Consider the following 27,751-nt stretch of genomic DNA (forward strand, 5'->3'; position numbering starts at 1 on the left):
TCCTACTACATCCTTGCTTGACTTTCTGAAAACATTTAATTTCTTTTAAATATTGCACATGTCTTTAACTTTTAAACTTTCTTATAAAATTATTTTAATTGCCTAGCTTTGCTCTTTGACGATTTCATACATGAATATAGAGCGTCCTACTTACTTTTACCCTACCCTCTTTTTGTCTCCCTCCCACCTCTGTCACCCCAACACACTTCACCACCCTGTCATACCCAACACCTTCTTCATGTCTTTTTACTTTATCTTGAGATCTACTGATTTTAAATGTCCAAGTAGTCACAGTTTGGAACTTCCACTGGAGCCTGGTGAAATCACTGCTCGGAATACAACTGAAGGCCATGACTGTCTAACCCTCAGAATCCATTTGTTACTAATAGTGCAACAGGGAGGATCAGGACTCCATGATCTATGGTTGGTGGTTGACAGGTCCAGCCTTGTGCAGGCCCAATAATAGGTAACCCCAGCTGCTGTGGAATCAAGTTTTGCAGTGCTGTGCTGTGTCCCGAAGATAGCATTTGCAGTCCTTCTGATCTCATTGGCTTTTACATTATTTTCACACCCTCTTCTGCAGTGTTCCCTAAATCATGGAGGGGTGGTATAAATGTTATGTTTTGGGACAATGCTCTATTCTCAATATTCTTATGAAATTTGTCAACCATTCCCCAAATTATTGTTAGTATATTAGCTTCTCGCAATATATTGCTGATCATTGTTTTTGAAGAAGCTTTCTTTTTGTATTTTTCTCTTTTCTAGAGAGACAGACCAAGAGGGAGGGAAGAAAATGGAGAAGAAAAAGAAATATTTTGGGGGAGAAAGAGATATTTTTAGAAACTGGTTAATGCAGTTTTTGGAGACAAGTAAATCTGACCGAGGGAGGTCAGTGTAGTGGGCTGGAGTACAAGCAAGCGCAGAATCATGCCTGAAACCCTAATTCCATGATCCATTGAGCTAGAGACTCAGGCAAGGATTTCTGTTTCCAGCCCAGGAAGAGTTTCCTCTTTGGAAATCCTAGCCTTCCCTCTGTAGGCCTTCAACTTCCTGGGTGAGGTAGGCTCACATTACAGAGGGCAATCAACTTAGAGTCTACTGATTCAAATGCCAATCCTTACTAAAATTACATACACAGCAATATTTAACTTGGTATGAACAAAAGCATTAGGCACCTTAGTCAAACCAGACAGAGGCAAACAGAACTATTAAACCTAGTTCTGCTAATTTTCATTACCCTTACATTCTTTTAACAGTGTGAAAATGTCAGTGACAGCCCCATCCATCCCTCAAAGTCAACAGTGCCATCCTTGCACTACCTTCCTCTGGGCTACCTGTCATTACTGGAGACTTCTGTTTGGTTTGCTTCATGAGACAAGATCTTAATAGATAGGGACAGCTTTGATCTCAGGATTCTTCTCCCCAAGCCTCTAATTATCAGGATTACAAACATGTGCCATTCTAACTGTGAAGGATTTTATTCCAGCAGTCCCCTAGCATAGGATGATATTGGAGTGTCATCAATGGTAGCTCAAATTTTCCAGAAAACGCTAGTCTGATGTCTGACCCAGGAGTATAAACTGTTGCTGCAGGAAACAACTCTTAGGTTGGTGATATTCAAGAGTTAGGGATTCACTGAAGTGCCCTAGTTTTAGGTTCAGGCCTTACTTTACCTTCATCTATATCTTGGAACCTTGAGTCTGAAGCATCTCTGGTTGTTCTGCCAATGAATAGCATTCATTTCCTGTAAGAAAAAAGAAGGAAAAAATGTACTACAGGAGGGGCTAGGCACATCCCACATCCTTGAGAGGTCTGGAGTCTCTCAAGAGTCAGTTTCCCATCTGCATCTGGATACAGTCTTCCCATGTTTGAGTGATCTCCTTAGGTTTGCTTTTTGTACTGAAATCTTTTCTGTAGATTTCTCCTGAGAAAGCCATTAACCATGTGCTGTTAAAGCTATTTTGATGTGTTTCATCTGTCTTTGTTGAGGATGGAGTTTTGTAGGGGTTTTCAGATTAAGATTAGTAAGGGCCAAATCTATCTTATTAGAATCAGAAATCTAACATGTCTATTTTTAATCATATGCTTAAAAACCCTTTAGCAATATTTTCATATAGCAAAATTCACATGTGGGTAAATCCCTCTGGGACAATTCCCACAAAGCTCTACCTTATTTAGACAAAAGGGGGAGATGTAGGGACATAGCCCCACCCATTGGGGGCGTGTTCACCTCGGGCTAATGTTTACGGATAAAGCTGCCGGGCGTGAGCCCAGCAGCCCTTTTCTTTTGCTCCGCTTTTCCAGTACTCCGCAGGAACCTGTGGTCCTGTAAGTCTATTTCCTTATTAAAGCTGTATATATCTATATAATCTGTCTACATTCATTTGCGCCACCACATTCACAGATGTTCTTGCATGTAAAATTGCATGGTATTCAGACAAATGTATGTGGAACCCCCAGATCAAGATAGAGAACATTATCATCATTATTGAAAATGCCTTCATATTGATTCTGGTTTCATTTCTATCTCTCATAGACAATCACATCAGATTTCTGCCCTTACAGATTAGTTGTGCTTAGTACTTCATTGATTCAAATGATATAATAACTTTCAGCTTGTTTTTGAGATTCATCTATGCTTGTATTATAAGTTTGTTACTTTTGTGAATTAATATTATTTCATTGTCTGGACAACCACAGCTTATTTTAGCTGCTCACTTGTTAATAGTCATGGGCCATTTCATGGTCTGGGCTTTCAGTGCACTGTTCTATGACCTGGATGTCTGCAGGTTTGCGAGGATGAACACTCTTCCACTTCCACATTCCTTTAAGTTTCTTGTTTTGATCCATCTAGATACAAGTGTGCCAGTCTGAATCAGTTTTTTGAAGAGTCCGATGGTTCACTGATTTTCTCTAAGTTTGACTTCTATTTCTGCTCTTTTTTAAAAATCATTTTCCTTCCTTCTTTCTTCCCTCTCTCCCTCTCCCCACCTCCTCCCCTCCTTCCATTTTTCTTTCCCCTCCCATTATTTTTTTTTGCTTTCCTTGCGATTCATTTACTTTCCCTAGGAATTTCTTTTTTTTTTTTAATTCTTTTTTACTTAAAATTTCCAACTGCTCCCCGTTTCCCATTTCCCTCCCCCTCCTCCCACATATTGCCCCCTCCCCCGCTCCCCTCCCCCTATCCCCACTACACTTCTCCTCCTCCTAGTCCACTCCCCCTCCCTCTCGATACTGAAGAGCAGTCCAAATTCCCTGCTCTACATGAAGACCAAGGTCCTCCCACTTCAATCTAGGTCCAGGAAGGTGAGCATCCAAACAGGCTACGCTCCCACAAAGCCAGTTCATGTATTAGGATCGAAACCTAGTGCCATTGTCCTTGGCTTCTCATCAGCCTTCATTGTCCGCCTTGTTCAGAGAGTCCAGTTTCAACCCATGCTTATTCAGTCCCAGTCCAGCTGGCCTTGGAGAGCTCCCAATAGATCAGTTCCACTGTCACAGTGGGTGGGTGCACCCCTCGTGGTCCTGATTTCCTTGCTCATGTTCTCCCTCCTTCTGCTCCTCATTTGGACCTTAAGAGCTCAGACGGTTGATCCAAATTGGGTCTCTGTCTCTCTCTCGATCCATCGCCAGATGAAAGTTCCTGTGCCATTCTCCTTGGCCTCCTGTCAGCTCTCATTGTCCACCACATTAAGAGAGTCCGGTTTTATCCCATGTTTTTTTCAGTAGCAGTCCAGCTGGCCTTGGTGAGCTCCCAATAGATCAGCCCCCCTGTCTCAGTGGTTGGGTGCACCCCTCATGGTCCTGACTTCCTTGTTCATGTTCTCTCTCCTTCTGCTCCTCATTATAACCTTGGGAGCTCAGTCCGGTGCTCCAGTGTGGGTCTCTGTCTCTATCTCCATCCATCGCTAGATGAAGGTTCTATGGCGATATGCAAGATATTCATCAGTATGATTATAGGATAGGTTCATTTCAGGTTCCCTATCCTCAGGTGCCCCAATGAACTAACTGGGGACATTGCCCTGGGCTTCTGGTAGCCATTCCAGGTTCAAGTCTCTTGCCAACCCTTAGGTGGCTCCCTTAACTAAGGTATGAGTTTCCCAGCTCCCCCATCCAACCTTCCTTTACCCCCAATCACCCCGATTCCCCCAGTTCCCCTCATCCTCTCCTTCACACTTTTCTCTCCCCATCTCCCCTCATCCCCATTCCACCCCACCCCCCAAGATTCCCATTTTTTGCCCATCAATCTTGTCTATTTCCCATAGCTGGGAGGATATCTATATGTTTTTCCTTGGGTTTACCCTCTTGTTTAGCTTCTTTAGGATCACAAATTATAGACTCAGTGGCCCCTATCCATGGCTAGAAACCAATTATGAGTGAGTACATCCCATGATCTTCTTTTTGGGTCTGGGTTACCTCACTCAGGATCGTATTTTCTATTTCCATCCATTTGCATGCAAAATTCGAGAAGTCATTGTTTTTTACCGCAGAGTAGTACTCTAATGTATATATATTCCACACTTTCTTCATCCATTCTTCTATTGAAGGGCATCTAGGTTGCTTCCAGGTTCTGGCTATTACAAATAAAGCTGCTATGAACATAGTTGGACAAATGCTTTTGTCATATGCTAGGGCATCTCTTGGGTATATTCCCAAGAGTGCTATTGCTGGGTCCAGGGGTAGGTTGATCCCAACTTTTCTGAGAAATCGCCACACTGATTTCCAAAGTGGTTGCACAAGTTTGCAGTCCCACCAGCAATGTATGAGGGTACCCCTTTCTCCACAACCTCTCCAGCAAAGGCTATCCTTGGTGTTTTTGATTTTAGCCATTCTGACAGGTGTAAGATGATATCTCAAAGTTGTTTTGATTTGCATTTCTCTGATCGCTAAGGAGGTTGAGCATGACCTTAAGTATCTTTTGGCCATTTGAACTTCTTCTGATGAGAATTCTCTGTTCAGTTCAGTGCCCCATTTTTTAATTGGGTTAATTATCCTTTTAAAGTCTAGTTTCTTGAGTTCTTTATATATTTTGGAGATCAGACCTTTGTCTGTAGCGGGGTTGGTGAAGATCTTCTCCCAGTCAGTAGGCTGCCTTTTTGTCTTAATGACAGTGTCCTTTGCTTTACAGAAGCTTCTCAGTTTCAGGAGGTCCCATTTATTCAATGTTGCCCTTAATGTCTGTGCTGCTGGGGTTATACATAGGAAGCGATCTCCTGTGCCCATATGTTGTAGGGTACTTCCCATTTTCTCTTCTATCAGGTTCAGTGTGTTCAGATTGATATTGAGGTCTTTGATCCATTTGGACTTGAGTTTTGTGCATGGTGATAGATATGGGTCTATTTTCATTCTTCTACAGGTTGACATCCAATTGTGCCAGCACCATTTGTTGAAGATGCTTTCTTTCTTCCATTATACTTTTAGCTCCTTTATCGAAAATTAGTTGTTCATAGGTTTGTGGGTTAAAATCCGGGTCTTCTATATGATTCCATTGGTCGACTGCTCTGTTTTTATGCCATTACCACGCTGTTTTCATTACTGTAGCTCTGTAATAGAGTTTGAAGTCAGGGATGGTAATGCCTCCAGAAGTTCCTTTATTATATAAGATTGTTTTGGCTATCCTGGGTTTTTTGTTTCTCCATATAAAGTTGATTATTGTCCTTTCAAGATCTGTGAAGAATTTTGATGGGATTTTAATGAGGATTGCATTGAATCTATAAATTGCCCTTGGTAGAATTGCCATTTTTACTATGTTGATCCTCCCAATCCAGGAGCAAGGGAGATCCTTCCATTTTCTGGTATCCTCTTCAATTTCTTTCTTCAATGCCTTAAAGTTCTTGTCAAATAGATCTTTCACTTCCTTGGTTAGAGTTACCCCAAGATAGTTTATGCTTTTTGTGGCTATCGTGAAAGGTGATGATTCTCTTATTTCCCTCTCTGCTTCCAGATCCTTTGTGTATAAGAGGGCGACTGATTTTTTGGAGTTGATCTTGTATCCTGCCACATTACTAAAGGCGTTTATCAGCTGTAGGAGTTCTTTGGTGGAGTTTTTGGGGTCGCTCATGTACACTATCATATCATCTGCAAATAATGCAAGTTTAACTTCTTCCTTTCCAATTTGAATCCCCTTTATCCCCTTATGTTGTCTTATTGCTATTGCTAAAACTTCGAGAACTATATTGAAGAGGTATGGAGAGAGTGGACAGCCTTGGCGTGTTCCTGATTTTAGTGGGATGGCTTTAAGTTTCTCTCCATTTAATTTGATATTAGCTGTCGGCTTGCTGTATATAGCTTTAATTAAATTTAGGTATGACCCTTGTATCCCTAATCTCTCCAAGACTTTTATCATAAAGGGATGTTGAATTTTGTCAAATGCTTTTTCAGCGTCTAATGAAACGATCATATGGTTTTTTTCTTTCAGTTTATTTATATGATGGATTACATTGATAGATTTGCGTATGTTAAACCAGCCCTGCATCTCTGGTATGAAGCCTACTTGATCATAATGGATAATTTTTCTAATGTGTTCTTGGATTCGGTTTGCCAGAATTTTGTTGAGGATTTTTGCATCGATGTTCATGAGTGAGATTGGCCTGTAATTTTCTTTCTTGGTTGGGTCTTTGTGTGGTTTTGGTATCAGAGTTACTGTAGCTTCATAAAAGCAATTTGGCAATGACTCTTCTGTTTCTATATTGTGAAATACCTTAAGGAGTATAGGTATTAGGTCTTCTTGGAAGTTCTGGTAGAATTCCGCATTGAAACCATCTGGTCCTGGACTTTTTTTGGAAGGGAGGTTTTTGATAACTGCTTCTAATTCTTCACGACTAACAGGTCTATTTAGGTTGTTCACCTGGTCCTGGTTTAACTTTGGTATATGGTATTTATCTAAAAAAGTGTCCATTTCTTTTACATTTTCCAGTTTTGTGGCATACAGGCTTTTGTAGTAAGATCTAATGATTCTCTGAATTTCCTCTGTGTCTGTGGTTATGTCTCCCTTTTCATTTCTGATCTTATTAATTTGCAAATTCTCTCTCTGCCGTTTGATTAGTTTGGATAGGGGTTTATCAATCTTGTTGATTTTCTCCAGGAACCAGCTTTTTGATTTATTGATTCTTTCAATTGTTTTCTGTGTCTCTATTTTGTTGATTTCAGCCCTCAGTTTGATTATTTCCAGTCTTCTACCCCTTCTAGGTGAGTCTACTTTTTTTTTTCTAGAGCTTTCAGGTGGGCTGTTAAGTCTCCAATGTGTACTTTCTCTGTTTTCTTTAAGTGGGCAGTTAGTGCTATGAACTTTCCTCTCAGGACTGCTTTCATAGTGTCCCATAGGTTTGAGTATGTTGTTTCTTTATTTTCATTGTCTTCAAGGAAGACTTTAATTTCTTTCTTTATTTCTTCCTTAATCCAGGTATGGTTCAGTAGTTGACTATTCAGTTTCCATGAGTTTGTAGGCTTTCTGGGGGTGGCATTGTTGCTGAATTCTAGCTTTAATCCATGGTGATCTGATAAGATACAGGTGGTTATTAATATTTTTTTGTAACTGTGAATGTTTGCTTTGTTACCGAGTATGTGGTCGATTTTTGAGAAGGTTCCATGAGCTGCAGAGAAGAAGGTATATTCTTTCCTATTTGGCTGGAATATTCTATAGATGTCTGTTAAGTCCATTTGATTCATTACCTCCATTAATTCTCTTATTTCTCTGTTAGGTTTCTGTCTGATTGACCTGTCCATTGGTGAGAGAGGAGTATTAAAGTCTCCTACTATTAATGTGTGCGGTTTGATGGCTGCCTTGAGTTTTAACAATGTTTCTTTTACGTACATGGGTGCTTTTATATTAGGGGCATAGATATTCAGGATTGAGATTTCATCCTGATGAATTGTTCCTGTTATGAGTAGAAAATGTCCCTCTCCATCTCTTCTGATTGATTTAAGTTTGAAGTCAACTTTGTTAGAAATTAGTATGGCCACACCTGCTTGTTTCCTATGTCCATTTACTTGATAAGCCTTATCTCAGCCCTTTACTCTGAGTAGGTGCCTGTCTTTGTGGTTGAGGTGTGTTTCTTGTAAACAGCAGAATGTTGGATCCTGTTTTCGTATCCAATCTCTTAGTCTGTGCCTTTTTATAGGTGAGTTGAGTCCATTGACATTAAGTGATATTAATGACCAGTGGTTGTTAACTCCGGTCATTTTTTTTTTAGTAGTAGATTTTGTGTGTTTCCCTTATTTGAGATGTGCTGGTAAAGGGTTTCTAGATGTCTTAGTTACTGTGGTCATTGTTGGACTCCTTGATTAGTGATTTTCCTTCTATTACTTTCTGTAAGGCTGGATTTGTGGCTACGTATTGTTTAAATTTGTTTTTATCCTGGAAAATTTTGTTTTCTCCATTTATAGTGAACGAAAGCTTGGCTGGGTATAGTAGTCTGGGCTTGCATCCATGGTCTCTTAGTTTCTGCAGTACATCTATCCAGGACCTTCTGGCTTTCATGGTTTCCATAGAGAAGTCAGGTGTAAGTCTGATAGGTTTACCTTTATAAGTAACTTGGCCTTTTTCCTTTGCTGCTCTTAGTATTCTTTCTTTATTCTGTATGCTTTGTGTTTTGATTATTATATGGCGAGAGGATGTTTTTTTTTGATCCAGCCTATTCGGTGTTCTGTATGCTTCTTGAACCTTCATAGGTATATCTTTCTTTAGGTTGGGAAAGTTTTCTTCTATAATTTTATTAAATATATTTTCTGGACCGTTGAGCTGCGCTTCTTCTCCTTCTTCTATTCCTATTATTCTTAGGTTTGGTCTTTTTATTGTGTCCCATATTTCCTGAATGTTTTGTGATGAGAATTTGTTGGCCTTGCTGTTTTCTTTGATCAGCGTGTTTATTTTCTCTATGGTATCTTCAGAATCTGAGATTCTTTCTTCTATCTCTTGTATTCTGTTGGTTATGCTTGTTTCTGTAGTCTCTATTCGTTTACCTAGATTTTCCCTGTCCAGCTGGCCTTCTGTTTGTGTTTTCTTCTTTGCCTCCATTTCAGTTTTTAAGTCTTGAACTGTTTCCATTATTTGTTTGATTGTTTTTCCTTGGTTTCCTAGGGTATCATTCACTGATTTACTCAATTCTTCAAACTTTCTGTTATACTTCTCATCCATTTCTATAAGGGCATTTTTTACATGCTGTTTAAGGGCGTCAATCACTTTCATAAAGTCAATTTTATCTACTTCTTCATGATTAAGGTGTTCATGTCCTCCTGTTGTGAGGTCGCTGGGTTCTGGTGGTTTCATATAGTTTTTCAGATTGTTGGGTGAATTCTTGCATTGGCGCCTGCCCATCTCTTTCTCCGAATGCTCCCCTATGGATCTTCTTTTACCAGATCAGGTCTCCTTGCCTACTGATGTACTTTCCCAGTGATGGCACCCTGCAGTGATAGCTCTCCTGGTGCTCCAGTGATGTCTCTCCTGGTACCAATATCAGATCTCCGTGCACAAAGACGGCTCTCCTGGTACCAAGATTAGCTCTCCCACTGATGGCTCTCCTGGTGCCAAGATCAGATCTCCGTGCAGGTTGGGTAGTTCGTAAACAAAGGCCTTACCTTGCTTGGTGCAGGCACGCCAGTGAACCAAAGGAAGTCTCGCCTGCCTACTTGCCCTGAGGATTTGCCCCCAGCGCCAGACAGACTGAGCTGGATGGTGTTATGTGTCCAAAGAGGAAAGGGGGCAGAAGGAAGAAGGGTTCTGGATGCAAGCTGGGTGGGACAAGAAGAGAGAGGCAGTATGCAGGGTGTAGAGCCCCTGCAGGGAGCCCAGGGAGTATAGGGTGGGGGATGAGGAACTTCAGAGTTCCCTGTCCAGGGCTGCTTCCGCCGCCAGTCAGGTCACAAACTCACCCAGCTGCTGTCTCTCCTGGTGCCTAGATCAGATCTCCGTGCAGGTTGGGTAGTTTGTAAACAAAGGCCTTACCTTGCTTGATGCAGGCAGGCTGGAGAGACAAAGGAAGTCTCGCCTGCCTACTTGCCCTGAGGATTTGCCCCCAGCGCCAGACAGACCGAGCTGGATGGTGTTATGTGCCCAAAGAGGAAAGGGGGCAGAGGGAAGAAGGGTTCTGGATGCAAGCTGGGTGGGACAAGAAGAGAGAGGCAGTATGCAGGGTGTAGAGCCCCTGCAGGGAGCCCAGGGAGTATAGGGTGGGGGATGAGGAACTTCAGAGTTCCCTGTCCAAGGCTGCTTCCGCCGCCGCCAGTCAGGTCACAAACTCACCCCGCTGCTGTCTCTCCTGGTGCCTAGATCAGATCTCCATGCAGGTTGGGTAGTTTGTAAACAAAGGCCTTACCTTGCTTCCCTAGGAATTTCTTAAATTGGAAATTTAGTCCGTTGATTTGAAGCTTTTGTTTTCTCTTTCTATTATTGGTGTTATTATTATTTGCCGTGAAACTCTTTAGATGTACCATAAAAACTACGTTCCTTAAACCTTGATCTGTGATTTTTTTTAATTCAAATCAACATATCTGAGGATATTCTCAAGACCATTCTTTTATTGATTTCTAGTTCAATTCCAATGTATTAGGAAAAATATTCTATATAATTTTAGAAGTCATGTGTTAATGTTCATTTTATGGGCAGACTGTGATGTCACTTGGTGGTTTGTCCCTGGTGCATTAAGAAGAGTATGTATTGTGGTCTTGGGCACTGTGTCCTACGTATTTCAGCTGAGTAAAGCTCACTAATATGCACTCTCCTATAGCCTCACTAATAAACAATACTCTATTTTATTCCTGAGTACTATGAAAGAAATTATGAAAATTTCTATTTGGGGGTTTACCAACTTTACTAAAGGTTCTCTTCTTGCTTCCTGTATTTTAAAATTCTCTTGGTGAATAACTTTGGGAATTGTGTACTAATGGATTTTTGACATTTTATCTGCCCCTCTTTATTGATAATATGTTTGATTTTGGAGTCTATTTATCAGAGTGTAGGCGGAGAAGACTTCTGACCTCCGTTTTTTGTTGTTTTGTTGGTTTTGTTCTACTAAGTGGTCCTGAAACCAGCAGGATAACGTCATATTACAAAAGTAATATGGAGTAATAAGGAGCAGGAACCATATTAATGTCAAAAGAACTAAGTAACAACAACATCCTGAATCAGGATGTGTAGTTACACTTGTCCACAATTTTGAGCAACTTCCAAACTTTCTGAGTAGCAGACAAGGTGGAAATAGGCTCACGTCATTGGGCTTCCACATAAATGGGTTCTTATGCTTGCTTGGTAGGTATTTACTGACTGAGCAACTTCCACTGCTCCCCGTTCTTATGTTCCTAACTCTGCATGAGCTATGTCTTTTATTGTTTATCTATTTATTTTGAATGATTTTATTTTACTTCATTTTTAAATTGTGTCTGTGTGGTTATAAGTGAAGGTGCCCACAGATATCAGAAGAGGTCAGTGGATTGCCTGCAACTTCATTTGCAAATGATTGTGAGCTACCTAACATGGGTGCTGGAAACAGAACTCAGTTCCTTTAAGAGCAGCAAACACTCTTCGGTGGTTTAAATGGTAATGGCCACCATGGGCTCATATATTTGAATTCTTAGTCCCCAGTTTGGAGAATTGCTTGGAAAGGATTAGTATAGTGTTAGTCATTGGGGTGGGCTTTGACATGAGCGCTCTTTCTCTCTCTTTCTCCCTTTCTCCCCACCTCTTGTTTATGTGTCAAATGTGAGCTCTCAGTTACTGCTTCAGTGCCATGCCTTCCTGTCTACCACTATCTGCCCCACCATAATAATCATAGACTCTAACTCTCTGGAACCATGAGCCCCAATACATGTTCTCTTTTATAAGTTGCTTTGGTCATGGTATCTCTTCACAGCAAAAGAAAGGTACCTGAGACACACCCATTTTTATGTATATCTCTGTATTTATTTTTAGCAACAAAACATAACAAAATATATAAGATTAAACCAAAACTACCATTTCAAAATTGGACAACCAAGCCAACAGAAAAAATAAGAGCCCCAAGAGAAGGCAGAAGAATCAGAGATCCACTGGTTCACACATTCAAGAGTCCCATAAGCGTATTAAATTGAAAGCTCTAGTATGTATGCAGAGGACTTGGTGCCCTGTACATGCTGCTTCTGTCTCTGGGAGTTCATATGAGCTTTGCTGAGGTGTTTTAGAGGCCCTTGTTTTCCCGATGCCCTCTGTTCCCACTGTCTTACCACTCCTTCTGCCTCCTCTTCTGAGAGGTTCTTTGAGTTCCAAGGGAAGGAGACATCTTGTTTAGAGCTTTGTGATCTAAAATCTGTGTGTGTGTGTAATGTCTGGCATTGAATCTCTATATTTATATGTTCCCATCTGCTTTAAGAAGAAGCCTCTCTGGTGATAGCTAAGTACAGCACTAAATATGAGTATAGCGAACTACCATTAGAAGTCACTTTATTTTTACTTATTTTTAAAGACCAGTAATATTTGTTTTTACCATAGGTCTTTGTGCTATGTAGTCTCTGGTTCTTGGTCTTCCAAGCAGTGTCAGGTATGGGTTTTATCTTAAGGAGTAGGTGTTAAGTCAAATCACACATCAGTTAATTTGTGCCACAATTATCCTCGCATATTTTGAAGGCAGGACAGATTGTAAATCAAGGAGAATGGTGACTCTGTTTTTCTTTCCATAGTGTGTAGAGTACCTATCCATGACAAAGACACTAGAACAAAAGTGTGGGTGAAGGTTCAATAGGCGCCAGCTCAGCTTCTTCATGTTCAATGAGTTGTGTAGGTGTTGTCTTCAGCAATGAGGCCTTGCTATCAGTTTATGGAAGGCATCCTATTATCTTGACAAAAGCCTGGTTTGTTTGGGGAATTTCAATGGGACCCTTTCAGCCAACAATTCAAATGGGGAAACTCAGACCTGGTACTAGAAGCTTAATTTGTTAACAAGTGATGGCCAGTTGGCCATCTCATTATTTCTAGACTTCATTAAAAAAAAAAATATATATATGTGTGTGTATGTGTGTATGTATGTATGTATATATGTATTTATGTATGTTAAAGCTATTTTGATGTGTTTCATCTGTCTTTGTTGAGGATGGAGTTTTGTAGGGGTTTTCAGATTAAGATTAGTATATATATATATATATATATATATACACACACACACACTGTGTGTGTGTGTGTGTGTGTGTGTGTGTGTAATAGGAAGTTTCCTCTGTGGGAGGCTTCTATACTGCCCCTCAAATGCTCTTCAGTTCTAGCCGTCTCCTTTTTTCCCTCAATCTCATCTCCCCCACTCCTACCTGAGCCTCACATTCTTGCCACCCCCAACTCCTGTCCACCAATAAAATCTATAGTTTCCCTCTTCTAGAGAGATCCTTATGTCCCCCATCCAGTCCCTTCCTCTATGCCTAACCTCTCTGGGACTTTTCATTTATTTAATGGGTAATATATAAGTATATTATATAAGTATATGGCCAGATATAAGTATGCATATATAATTATTTTTCTGATTACCTCACTCTGGATGATTTTTTTATAGTTTCATTCATTTGCCTGCAATTTTCAGAGTGTCATTTTTTTTAAAAGTTGGTAATACTCCATTGTGTAAATGTACCACATTTTCCTTATCCATTTATCTGTTGGATGACATCTACACTCTTTCCAATTTCTGGCTATTATGAACAGAGCAGCAATGAACATGGTTGAGTAAGTGTCTCTGTAGTAGGATGAAAGGTCCTTTTGGTATATGGTCAAGAATACTATAGTTGGATCTTGAAGTAGATTGACTGCCATCTTCTTGAGGACCTGCCATACTGATTTCTGTGCAAGATTGAAGTCCCACCAGCAGTGGATAAGTATTTCCCCTATTCTATGCCTCACCAACATAATCTGTCAATTGTTTCATTGATCTTAGACATTCTGACAGATGTAAGATAAAATCTTAAAGTAGTTTTGATTTTCATGCATCTGGTGACTAAAGATGTTGAACCTTTCTTTAAGAGTTTCCTGGCCCTTTGAGTTTCCTCTTTTTAGAATTCTGTTTAGATATGCTCCCTAATTTTTAAAAATTGAGTTATCTTTTTTCTTGATATCCAGTTTTTAAATTTCATTATGTACTTTGGATATTGACTTTCAGATATGGAGTTAATAAAAATCTCTTTCCATTTTGTAGACTGTTTTTTTTTTTTTTTTTTTTTTTTTTGGTTTTTTGAGACAGGGTTTCTCTGTGGTTTTGGAGTCTGTCCTGGAACTAGCTCTTGTAGACCAGGTTGGTCTCGAACTCACAGAGATCAGCCTGTCTCTGCCTCCCGAGTGCTGGGATTAAAGGCGTGCGCCACAACCGCCCGGCTGTAGGCTGTTTTCTTGTCTGAATGATGGTGTACTTTGCTGTGCTGAAGTTTTTCAGTTTCATGAAGTCCTATTTATTAATTGTTCTTAATGATTGTGTTAATGGTTTTCTGTTTGGAAAGCCTTTTCCTGTGCCAATGAGTTCAAACCTATTCCTCACTTTCTCTTCTATTGTGTTCATTGTATCTGGTTTTAGGTTGAGGTCTTTGATATATTTGAAATTAAATTTTGTGCAAGGTGATAAAAATGAATATTTCCATTTCACTATATGCAGCTGTCCATTTTGACCAACGCCATTTGTTCTCTTTGTTCCAGTGTGTATCTCTGGCTCATTTATAAAAAAAAAAAAAAAATCAGGTGTCTGAACTTGTGTGAGTTTATGTCTGGGTCTTCAATTCCATTTATCAATGAAAGGCAACAGAAACATTTGTAACCACTGAACCATCTCTACAGGCCTAGAATATATTTTTCTATTTCTGTTTACCTTCAAGGTGCTTCATAAGAAGCCTATCCTTAACTTGTGTAATTTTTATGTTGTAAATCCTAGTCAATACAAGGATGGACTTTGGAACTTTTTTCAAGAGGTAGTGAGGAATATGTAGGTGTATGTATGCTGCCACAGATCTGAGTTCAGAAACATTATATTACTCCCTGTGTGACTCTAACAAAGGCCTTGGTCTTGAAGTTGCTCTTCTTCAAATTGAGTTGCTAAGCAACAGCAGGTAGATGAATGTGAGATTTTCCTGACTTTATCCAGCCCTTAATGACCTTCATGGCATTGAGTAGCTCAGAGGTGCCACTGTAACCATTACTCTCTCTCTTTTTAAATAAAGGAGATTAGATTCAATGAGGAACAACAGAGGGATCCTCAGGTTTATGAGAAATCCAAGACAGAAGATGTTCAATTACCTGCAACTAGTTCAGAGAAGAATAAAATGAAGAAGAACCAGATTAACTTTGGGAAAAGTCATATGACCAAGAGACTGGAGCCAAGCTTAAACTGGAGAGCAACTATTGATTACAAAGAGTATGTAGTTGTTTACATGGGTTTTCTGATGAGTCTTCAATCACTACACAGTTCTCTAATTTTTCCTGGAATTGTACATCTTGTTAGAAAATAGAGTATATATTTCCCTGTCTTTGCTGTGTGATTCCTTTTTCCTTCTTTGTATATCTGAAATGGAAGGATGTAGCAGGACGAGTGCTTGTATTCCGGCCACTATGATGGAAGAAGAAAAACACAGTTCTCTTTTGTGTGGTAGGTGAGCAAGAAAAAGTGATATGAGAAAGAAACAAGGCTAAAATACATTGAGAAATAACATTAAACATAAAAATATGATTATAGTTATATGGAGTTCCTCAAGAAAATTTCTGTAGCAATAGTATGAGCAGAACTGTAATACTTTAAGGAACAATGGAGTCTCAGCAATGTTAACAGACCTATGTAAAATGGACAGTGGGAAACTTAGGGTTACTATTGCTCTTACATGACACCATGACCAAAAGGAACTTGGGGAGTAAGGGGTTTATTTCACTCACAGTTACACATAATAGTTAATCATCAAAAGCAGTGAGATCAAGAACTTACACAGTGTAGGAACCTGGAGGCAGGAGCTGATACAGAAGCCATGGAGGGGTGCTGCTTATTGGCTTGTTCCTCATAACTTGCATAGCCTGCTTTCTTATAGAACTTAGGGCCACCAGTCCAGGGGTGATTCCACCCACAATGGACTGGGTCCTCCCACATCAATCCCTAATTTAAAAATACCTTGCCACAGTCTTGCCTGCCTACAGCCTGACCCTATGGAAACATTTTCTTAATTGAGAATCCCTTTTTTCTGATGACTCTAGCTTGTGCCAAGTTGCCATAAAATTATCCAGTACACATACTAAACATAAGAAATATAGTTAGTAAAATTATAAATTATAGCCAGACCGTGATGGTAAACATTTTTAATTCTAGCACTCAGGAGGCAAAGGCAGGGGGATCTTTGTGAGTTTGAGGTCAGCGTGGTGGTCTACAGAGCTAGTTCCAGAACAGCCAAGGCTACACAGAGAAACCCCATTTTGAAAAATAAAAACAAAAATTGAAAAAAATTATTGTTATTTAAAGGCTTAAAAATTACTCAGACAATGACAATAAAGTATTTGCCTTGCAAGTGTGAGAACCTGAGTTCAATCCCCAGAACTCAAAAATAAAAACAAAATACAACAGACATAGTGGTATGTGAGTGTAATTCTACTGCTGAGGAAATGAAGATGGGTGGATCTATGGAGCCCGCTGACCAGCCATCTTAGTCAACTTGCTGTATTCCAGAGCAGTAAGATACCCCGCTTCAAATAAAAGGTGACAGCGCCTGAGGAACAGTCTATCCAGGCTTGTCCTCTGACCTCCACATGTGTATGCACATATATTCACCTGTACATATGGAATATGTATGTATATGTAGATGAATTCCCCCTCTCAAACACACACACACACACACACAATCACACACACATACCACATTGTATGTGAGTGTCATTGCTACTCAAATTCTGAAGCTGTCAGAAGTTCCTAGAGCAAATCTGTTGTGTTTCCATTACCAAGTTATTTATTTTAGAAAGATAAATGGTTGATTATGGCTCATGATTTTAGAAATTTCAGTTCTAAATCTGTAAATGACTGTTTTTTGGAATCCGGTAAGTGTGCAAAATGTCCACAGTGAAGAACACATGGCAGAGTATGCCTGCTTACCTTGTAGTCAGGAAACAAAGAGAAGAATGGTGGGTGGCCAGGTTCTTATGAGGTCACACCCCAATCCTAAAGGCCTCTCATTAGGTTCCTTCTAAAGATTCCATATATCAGTATCTCAGATCAACTTTCTTTTTTCCCTTTTTCCTTTCTTTCCTTCCTTCCTCCCTCCCTCTTTCCCTCCTTTCTTTTTTCCTTCATTCCTTCCTCCCTTCTTTCTCTACTTCCCTCCTCCCTCTTTCTTTCTTCATTTCTTTTAATGGAGTCTTATGCTATAAGTTGACTTCTAACCTGTGGTAATTCTCCTCCTTCAGCTTCCTGTAGGCATGAGATATATGATTGACTGGCTGGGGTCAAACTTTTTTGGTTGTTCGGAGGCTACTCATGATCCCAACTAGAGCAAGCAGTTCATAAAATTTAGCCAACAGAACACAAATGCCAACCTGTATTTACTAGCACATGTCATAGTTACCCTTATATTCAATGTGACATGGTTGGTTTAATAACCTTTTCTGGGATTCTGAGGCATCAAGGATGTGGTTTGTTCCAGCATTAAATGCAGAGGATCTATCTCCAGGAGAAAGGTTCTGTGGGAAGAGAAGAGGCCCTCACTTTTCTGATTTCCACTGACTTCATTACACTTGACCTCTGTAACTATATGGAAGGGCTCTGAGAAAAACATGTGAGTCTCTGCTAATGGGGAAGTGGATTTTAAAATATTGTCTTTAATTATGAACTGCTGTATTTAATGAGAGCCGAGTATGTGCTAAGGAGCACACTAAGCCTAGAAATTCCTGAAGATCCAGGTGAGTCCCTAAAGCAGTGTTGGCCAGTGTTGGTGAGAAACTAGTACCTGTGACTGACAGCAGTAAGCCCTCTGAGGGGAGGGCTAGGATGACGATTTCACTGAGCCATGGCAAGCTGTGAAGACCCTACTACTAGTTCTTAGTGCATAGCATATTTGGCAAAGGGCTGCTGCTTATTTTATTGTTTTAAAATTGAGTCTGGAACCCAGGCTGGCCTTGAACTTGGTCTCTGGAATGCTAAGATTACAAGTGTGTACAGCCAGTATAACCAAACAGCACACAACATTTCTTCAATACATAAAACACATATCTGTGCTTGAAGAACAAATATGTACCTGTAAGTGTGAGGCAAGGCTGGAATGTGCCATTCAGTGTCAGGAAAGTGCATTGTTTGGGTTCATGAAAGTGCTGGAGCCATCTGTATATACTTTGATCTTTTATATCCTATTCACCAGCACAACTTACTAAAGTTCTGTTTTGTTATTTATTTATTTAGCCACAAAAGCTCCATAAAGGATAGCCAAGAGGAAAAACAAGGAAAATTTGAAAAGTCATCGGCATCTGTTTCCTCTGGCCGTGCACAGTTACTCCGGTATGTTTCGATAGGTATGGCTATGTTCTTACAGCCACCACACATAATGTCCAATTGCCATGACATCTACAGGCCTCCTTAGTAATATACAATGACCCCAGGATACTTAACTAGTGATGTCAGTAAAAGTGAGGGTGCTAGATTTCTTTAAATATATTCCAGGGTATACTTCTACTGTGACTCTGTGGATCACAAGGAGTGCTTGCTACTTACTGACATCTAAGGCCAGCTATGAACATTGGGTGTAATTTTCAGTTTAGCAAAGAAACAAAATAATTAGAAGGGTTGGCCATTGGTGTTAGAGGGTTTCAGAGCAGTGGCAGGAGGAAGGGGAGAGATTCCCATGCAAACATTTGCACACTAGGGCTGAAACAGGCCTTAAGACCCTGAACTGTATTGATGTTGGCTTTACTTTTAGGTTCACTTAGTAAATTTATTCAGTGTGTTTAAGAACTTTTAAAGCTTTTGACTTTGAAATAATTATAGACTCACAGGAAACTGCAAAGGTAGTGTACTCAAACCCTCGGCCCACCTTCCTCCAGTGACAGCACAGTACGGTCACAACACCAGGACATGAACATTGCTTCAGTGTGTATGTGATCTACACATACATGATAGGGTAAATTATCATGATGAACACAGCAATCAGAACACAGAACTTCACCAGCATGTGGGGCTCCCTAATTCCCTATTACAGCCACATCTACACTCTCGCTTTTAACTCCAGTCAACTGTTTGCCTCTTTTCCAGAGTAATAGGCAGTATCTAGGCTTGAGTGCCATTTCAAACATTGTTTTTCATTTATCTCTACTGTTCCACCCTTTCCCTTTCTGTGGGTTACTTAAGTATTTTGATTTGTCTGTAGTGTTTTCAGATTTATCTTTTTATAGTTCTGCATTAGCTTTGCTCGAAATTGGTTTCTCTCTCTCTCTCTCTCTCTCTCTCTCTCTCTCTCTCTCTCTGTATGTTTGTGTATACTGAATACAATTTGCTAGTGTTGCCTTTTGGCAGATGTATAGAAGAAGCCTTGCCTTCCTTCTGAGGCTCACAAGGTGTTGATGTCATCTGTTGCTCGCTGTTCGTAGACCAGTTGCTGTATTATTGTTACAGTCATGGTCATGCTGTAGCTTACACTGTGGACTTGTTGCGTTTCATAGTAAGGGTGGTGAGAAGGTTGAGGAGACCGCCAGTGAGAGCTCCTCAGAGAGTGAGGAAGACGAGGAGCCTCCGGACCACCGCCAAGAAGCCAATGCTGACTTGCCATCGGAATACTGGCAGATTCAGAAGCTGGTGAAATATTTAAAGGTAAGGAAAACCTTCCATGTTGTGTTTACAGTATTCCGTGGAAATCCGTTGTGAAATTCTCAGGTAAATGGATGGAACTGGAAGTAATAACTGAGTGAGGTAACCTGGACCTATAAAGACCAGGACCGCATGTTCTCTCTGATGTGTGGATACTAACTTTGAACCTTTAGACGTGTGTGTAAAATGGAGTATCCACAGAAGGCAATACACTAGTGAGGAGATAGAGATGGCATGCAAGTGGTATGACAAGAAAGAGAAATAGAAAATGAAGGTTAAATGAGATAGGAGCAGGGCAGAGCAGGGGAGGGCAGGGCAGAGGGGGAGTACAGTAAGGATAAGAAACCCTGAAGACCCTTAAAATATCCACATGGAAACCTACTTTAGAAGCTTACCAAGACATAGACATATGCAAAAATGAGCTTAAAATGGAATTATCTTATAATGGGGAGAAAATGTGTCTCCCATACATTGCAGTACTACAGTACAAGTTATGGTTTAATTCTTTTCAAGGTGTTGGTCAGTGAGGCCCCATGGACACTTCTCCCCAAACATTACAGGATATTTCCATTTATTTCCATTGCTCTTGGTTACTCTAGAACATAATGATAATACTCTATTATTGAAGACATCATATATTTGAGTCATAGAGCATGGAGAAACAAAGCTGGTACTGATCTGGAAGCTTCATCCCTGTTTGCAACTTTCATAATTTTGAAACTTTCTATGCATATTACCAGGGAAGAAAAGTCATCTACAGTCTTCCCAAGATGAAACTAATGAACTATAATAATGACTGGCCTGGTAAAATATGCCACGGATTCAATAATGGCACAAGTGTTATGGGAATAACCAACTACTTTCTAATTGGCATAAGTCCATCTCTACAAAAGGGAACTCATACCTAGTACCACTGAATAGATCAAAAATCCATGGTTGAATAGGTCATAGGTGCTAAGCAGGACCTACCACTATTATTCTTCTAAATGGACAGAATATTAAACTTCTCCCTAAGTTCATATCTTTATATCCATAGATTAGTGTATCTCTCGGCCATAGGAGAAGCTTATTTTTGCAACATATGGTGATTAACCAAAACAAAGACCCCAAGCTGTTCAATGTGCAGAGTAAATTACTATAAAGTGCTCACATCTAAACTGGAAATCTGTATGTGATAATATACCCTCCCCACACGGCTCAACTGTGATCACCAAAGATTGGATGTAAAGGTTGAAAGAGACAGAACGATATTTGTCAGATGTGGCATGGCTGTTTAACATATGAGTTCACAGCATCTGTGACTTCCTGAACAAGATAAACCAACTGAAATCTCTTTGTAGACGAAGAAGGGCCTCACGAAGGCCTACCCCTAGCAATTCACAACTGATGGCTTCAGGAAAAGAGTCAGTTTTCTTCAGAGATGTGTCTCCTAAGCAGTCATCTATGCTCCAGTATAACTCTGCACATAATGACTGCATTCAGTGGACTCAGTGGTTTGTTTGTTTGTTTTGTTTTTTAAGAGTATATAAATTTAGGGAGAATTGAGGGCAAATAGGAATAAATTGAAAATGAAGGAATGGGGGAGGTTGATCAAAACACATTCTAGGCATATATGAAATTCTCAAACAATAAAAAAGACTGTGCATAAATATGTGTACTTATATTCATCCGAACAAGAGCATACACACAAATACCACATATGCATACACATGCAAAAGATAAAAAATGAAATTGGACTATTCTTTCATACCACATACAAACGTATATGACAATGGAACACTAGAAATTGTAAGATTACTAGAAAGAAAACAAGCTGTTCTCTTAGATAACAGTTTCAGCAAAGACTCCATAACATGACTTCAAAAATATAAACACGAGAGAGCAAGATAAAAAAGAAACTAATGAAATTGAGTCAAATAGAATAGCAACGGAAATATAAGGGTGAGACAATATTGCATAACTTGGGAAGGAAATGTTTTCAAACCATGTGTCTGATGAGGGGCTAATATACAAATTATATAAAGAACTCAGCTCAATTGCAAGAAAACAATCCAGTAAATAAATAGACAAATAGCCTAACCAGGCATTTCTCCAAAGCAAGCCTACACACTGGTCAAGACAACATGAAAAAATTCTTATCATTACTAAGTATTGGGGAGATGAAAATCAAAGTTATGAGATATGAGATAGCCCCTCTATCTGCCTGAGTGACAGCTGTCAGAAAGTGGAAATAGAATGAGTTCTACAAGGGTATGAAGAAAAGGGAACTCTGACACCTCCCCCCATACCCACACATAGTTGGTGGTTTGTAGGCTAATGCAATGACTGCAGGAAACAAAATGGAGTTTCTCAGGGAAGTGAACATAGAATTGTAGCCCAATTATCCCACTCTAGGGATTATATAATGGCTAGTCTTGGATGTCATCTTGATACACCTGGGCAGGGAGAACCTCGATTGAGGAATTGCATCCATCACATTGGCCTGTGGTGTCTGTGGGGTGTTTTCTCATTTACTAATTGGTAATGGAGGACCCAGCTTACTGTTTCTAGTGCTCTTCCTGGACAGATGGGTCTGAATTATAGAAGAAAATGGAACATGAACATGGAAACAAGACAAGAAACAACATTCCTCTATTATTATGGTTCTTTCTACTTAAAAACCTAGGAATAAAATGTTAAGAAAGATATGGAATCCCTTATGATTTGAGGAGTTTCTGAGAATTTCTACAAATTTCACTTTTTAAAAATTTTCTAAACTTGAAGATTCTTGTTTGTTGGGCATTTGAAAGTACTAGCGGAGCACAGAAAGGTGCGTAGCACACACATAGCACAGGACACATTCCCAGTTTGTGTCTGCTCCTTGACCCAGATACAGAGCTGCCCAGTCCTCCTTTCTTCATTTGTCTGGTCAGAGCAGTCTAGGTAACTAACCTAGACTGGCCTTGTACTTGAAACCATTTCCCTGTACCTCTTGAGTGCTGGGATTACAAGCTATAGCCACCGTATCTGACACCTTAACTCTTATTGTATCAGGTACAAGAAGAAACTGACATCAGTGAACATCACAGCCCACAAGTCTGAAGTTGGCCATCTTGAGTGTAACAGACCATTCTGGTTCATACCTGGTGCTTTGGGAAAAGAAAAGGACAGACTTGAGGTTTTCTTGCCATCCATTGTCTTTTTCTTTTTCATGAGTAAAGGAAGAGTCAAAGGAGGCAGAAACATGAGAATAGTCAAGAGGTGGGACAATGGGGTAGGCAGAAGCATGTTTTTTGATGTTGGAAAGATGTCAGTGGGACCCTATGTACCAGCTTAGCAGTTTCAGGTGATACAATGTTTATTGACTTCAACTTCCTCATTATAAAAGAAGGGGGAAGTGTTTGAATGTCAGGATCACAATGAATGTTAAACGTATCATAATACACCTGAAGTGCTTAGCACAGAGTCCACGGTAATGCTGACAGTGATAATTATTTCTACAGTGTATGATCATGACCATAGAAGTTGCACGATGTGGAGTCTTGTTCACTTGCCCGGGTGGCCCTCAAGTTTTGCTTTAAAATTTCTAGCAAAACAATAAAAGAGGAAAATACAGAGAGTTAATATATTGAAGGATAGACTTATCATCTTTAAATAAAAAGAAGCCAGTTGCCGATGATACTGGTGCTAAGAACTGGAAGAATTTTGGCCCTTAATGTCGAATAGGAAGGTACTGGGCAATGGAGCACATGGCATCCCAGATGGCATCCTGGGACCATAGCAAAGTGTCTCCTAATAGCTTGGTTATAGAATGCTACCTTGAGTTACTCAGCTGCTTAGGATAAATCCATATAGTTGGGGGCCAAATGGGGATGTGCTGTTTCTGTCCCAGAACAGCTAAGAAAAACATTTATTGATGAAGTGCTACTTAAGCTCACACAAGTTATTCATCAGGAAATCATGTGCAAATGTGATACTTTTGGCCAGACACTAAATTGCTTGGAATTCTTACAGCTCCCACAGGTAAATACGCTTAACATAGCCAATAAGAGGGAAAGTAGATCTACAAATGATTTTAAGGTTTTTGACACAGGTAACTGTTTTATACAGAAACACAAAAGGATATTTAAAAGTCTCTGAAATGCAAAATTGGAAGTCTCTAGGTAATCTCAAAATAAGTGACATTTTAATTTATAAAATTATAGCTCCAATGTAGGCTTAAACTAGCAAAGAAATGGTAATGTTGACCTGACTTTCTCCCTACCATTTTCCAAGGATAGAATGTCAGCGCTGTTGAAAAAATTGATGAGCACATTAATATTGAAACAGGTCAATGAACTTGAGCTTGTTATTTATCCAGCCTATGAGCTCAGATCCTGGTATATAAGAAAAGGGAGTTGATATTGAAATATTAGGCTTTAACCTACACTTACTTCAACTTGAAAATTTTACGCACACACACACACACACACACACACACACACTTCTTCTGGGACTTTAGAACACAATTTAATTTTTTAATTAAGGATTACACTACATTTTTTTTTAACTCAGCAAACATCCAACTTCTTTTGTCCCCCTAGCTGATGAGTCTGTATAGAACCCAAGTACTAACCAGGGTGACCTGCTTAGCTCCTGAGATCATGCATGTTTAAGATGGTATCCTGTGTAAGACAATCTAATTCTTAGGGAAGTGCCACCATTCTATTTAACCCCCTACTGATAAGTACCTATGTTCTGTGTTTTGCTACCATGACAGCTCAGGTGGTCTAACTTCTCAGCTGCTTCTTCAGTAGAGAGGTGCTATTTAATTCATTTCTTTATCAGCAGGCTATCTTGCCAAGGATCACAAGTTTGACCCTCAACCTTCTGCCTAAATGGTGCAAAGGCAGGTGAGGTTACTGCATGCAGTGCTCCTCTGGGCTTACTCTCAGTCCCAGGACAACAGTTTAGTCTTACCTCCGAGTCAGAGTTCCTTCGGTGGACAGCTCTCCCAACTCTCCCCCACCCTCTTTTAGCTCCCATTCTCCTTAGAGATGCACTTTTATTCTTGCACTTGCTGTTTTGACATAGCTAACCCCTTCATCCACTGGCTTTAAAATCTTGCAAAAAAAAAAAAGATTTTGATGATTTCCAATAATTAGAGGCAATGGTGTCTTAATGTCTGTGCACCACAGTTCTTCAGAGTCCCTAGCATCCCAAAGATATTTCATTCACTTCTAAACCTGGTATGTGGAAAAACTCCTGAAATCAGAGAATCAATTGTTGGGAAAAGAGGGTTTATCATTCACAAGAGTTGTTACAAATTGATACAGATGGATAGATCTTCTCTGGTAAAGTCAGAAGGGGCACAGGAAGTTTGAAATTCAAGGTTTGACTTTCAAACACATTAGTGTACATGGCCTTAACTGAAAAATGAATGACTTCACCCCAAGATAAAAGACCGCAAATTTATTTCTATGTCGATTCTGTCAGGCTTTAACTATAAATTGAAGAGGAAATAAAGGCAATTGAGGTGATGCTAAGAGCACAACTTTGGTAGTTTTGAGGGATTTCTGGTGGCATCTGGGATCATGTTTTTCACACCAATTGGCATTTCCTGGACTGTTGCCTGGGGTGGACATATGTGACACTCCGGTCTCAGTTTTAGGCTCAGTAAGGTGACATTAAGATCAATGTTGGAGACATTAAAGTGTTGTGCTCAGTGGGTCTGATCCTTGCACGTTTATATAATAATAGAGGAACACAGGGTTGGGTCTGAGGGTATTTATTCAGATGCTCCCTTCCTTGAAGAGTTCTGCTAGAAGAGTGGGCACAGGAGACCACTCTTCACTGTCAGACACAGGAGACCACTCTGCACTGTCAGACACAGAAGACAACTCTCCAGCGTCATACATAGGAGACCACTCTCCAGCGTCATACACAGGAGACCACTCTCCACTGTCATACACAGGAGACCACTCTCCACTGTCATACACAGGAGACCACTCTCCACTGTCATACACAGGAGACCACTCTCCACTGTCATACACAGGAGACCACTCTCCACTGTCAGACACAGGAGATCACTCTCCACTGTCAGACACAGGAGATCACTCTCCAGCATCATACACAGGAGAGCACTCTCCACTGTCAGACACAGCAGACCACTCTCCAGCGTCATACACAAGAGACCTGGAGATCTGCTCTCCAGCGTCATACACAAGAGACCTGGAGATCTGCTCTCCAGCGTCATACACAGGAGACCTGGAGATCTGCTCTCCAACGTCATACACAGGAGACCACTCTCCAGCGTCATACACAGGAGACCACTCTCCAGCGTCAGACACAGGAGACCACTCTCCAGCGTCAGACACAGGAGACCTCTCTCCAACATCAGACACAGGAGACCACTCTCCAGTATCATACACTGGAGGCCACTCTCTACTGTCATACATATAGCATACCCACATGCATTTCTTATCACATGATTCATGTACTATGGAAGTCACTCTTCTGTTCAGTTCTATATCCACACGTTTAGAATTTAAGGCTATAAAAATAAAGGTGTCTGGAAGTTTCCAAAGTTAGTAGGGAGGAGATCTGACTTCAGACTAACATCTGTAAGACCTTCGTCAGAAAGACCATCAGGCTATAGCTACAAGAGAGGCACCCAGGACATTCGTCAGAAAGACCATCAGGCTATAGCTACAGGAGAGGCACCCAGGACTCACTTAAGGGGTGTTCTTGGCAATAGATGTGCTTCCAGTTTAAAATTCTTTGTTGAAGATGTTTTACTGGTGCTCAGTTCCTAACACACACACACACACACACTGCCCCTTAACTGGTTAACAAGTTCTGAGTGGTAATTGGGAATTAAATGTTTTTTTTTTATTGTAGGAATTTGATGTACTTTGCAGTCAATTACACTTAATTAAATTCCATTCCCATTACTTGTGTCTTAGATTTGGAGTGGCATGTTTGATCCTTGTTTCATTGGTGGAAAAGCTGAGAAATGCTTTGCTACAGGCCACACAGAAGGCGGCTGCAGGCTGGGACCACATCCAGCTTCTTCTATCTTTATTGCCTGTTGCCTGGTGATTCTGTCCCACTGTCAAGAAACTCAGAACCCAGGAGCCTTGTAGACATTGCTTCATCTTCTCTCTCATTTGCATTGCTTCATTTGAGTGAGAGACTGAACAGGAGCTTTTATAAAAGGACTTGGTATCCGTTTTTGGAATGCAGCATTGGCGTGTTCTTTAACTAGGTTTTAAGGAGGGTGAGAACAGTGGCAGTACAGTTGTTCTTAAAAGGGGCCATTTAAAAATGGAAAGCAGTGGTCACTGCTCACGAATCCAGTAAATTGAAGCTGTTAAACAAAAAGTCTTGCTGTACAGAGTAATATTTTTAAGATTGTGCAGGCTATCTCACCCATGTGGGTAGCCTTAAAAATAATCAGTACTCTGAGATAGAGTAAGTGCCTTTGAAGATGCCCTCTTAGAGGGTCTGGAAGGATGGCAGGGTGGGTCGTGTTTGCAAGTGTGAGGACCTGAGTTTGGATCTCTGGCTGGGTACAGCGCCACAACACTATCACCTCAGAGCTAGAGGGTGAGTAGACAGGTGTCTCCTGGGAGCTCACCTGCAGCCATTCTAGCCAAAACATAAAACAGGAGTAATTAGGACACTCTGATGTCAACCTCTGACATGTACTTATGTCCCCACCCCGATATCTGTTAGGAATCATGCTTAAATCCCATTATCTATAAAAATTCTACATAGTAGCTCATATTTATGTTTTCATAAATGTTTGAATGAATACGTTTTAAAACTACGTGAAATATGTATAATCCACAATCTCATATCATCCCCAAAAGAATTTGTCCCATTGCATTTTTTACTGAATTGATTAATTTATGTGAGTATGGGTGAGCACACACGCATAAACACACACCGTGCAAACAGCACAATGTAAATACGGAGGTCAGAGGACAACTTGCTGGAATCAATTCTGTCCTCATACCATGTGGGTCCTAGAGCTCAAAATG

At 40.2% G+C, this 27,751-nt stretch overlaps 1 protein-coding gene across 3 annotated transcripts in view; it reads left to right on the plus strand.

Annotated features, from left to right (window-relative positions):
- The window catches only part of LOC130885799 (outer dynein arm-docking complex subunit 2), a 170,453-nt gene that overhangs the window by 22,294 nt on the left and 120,408 nt on the right, over positions 1-27,751 (plus strand). For all 3 annotated transcript variants that reach the window (XM_057787580.1, XM_057787582.1, XM_057787581.1), the window contains 3 exons: positions 15,148-15,341; positions 18,351-18,446; positions 19,604-19,751. In XM_057787580.1, the coding sequence (XP_057643563.1) occupies positions 15,148-15,341; positions 18,351-18,446; positions 19,604-19,751 (438 nt within the window). The remainder of the gene's footprint in view (positions 1-15,147; positions 15,342-18,350; positions 18,447-19,603; positions 19,752-27,751) is intronic.

This window comes from Chionomys nivalis, chromosome 13 (genome assembly GCF_950005125.1).
Source record: "Chionomys nivalis chromosome 13, mChiNiv1.1, whole genome shotgun sequence".
NCBI lineage: Eukaryota > Metazoa > Chordata > Mammalia > Rodentia > Cricetidae > Chionomys > Chionomys nivalis.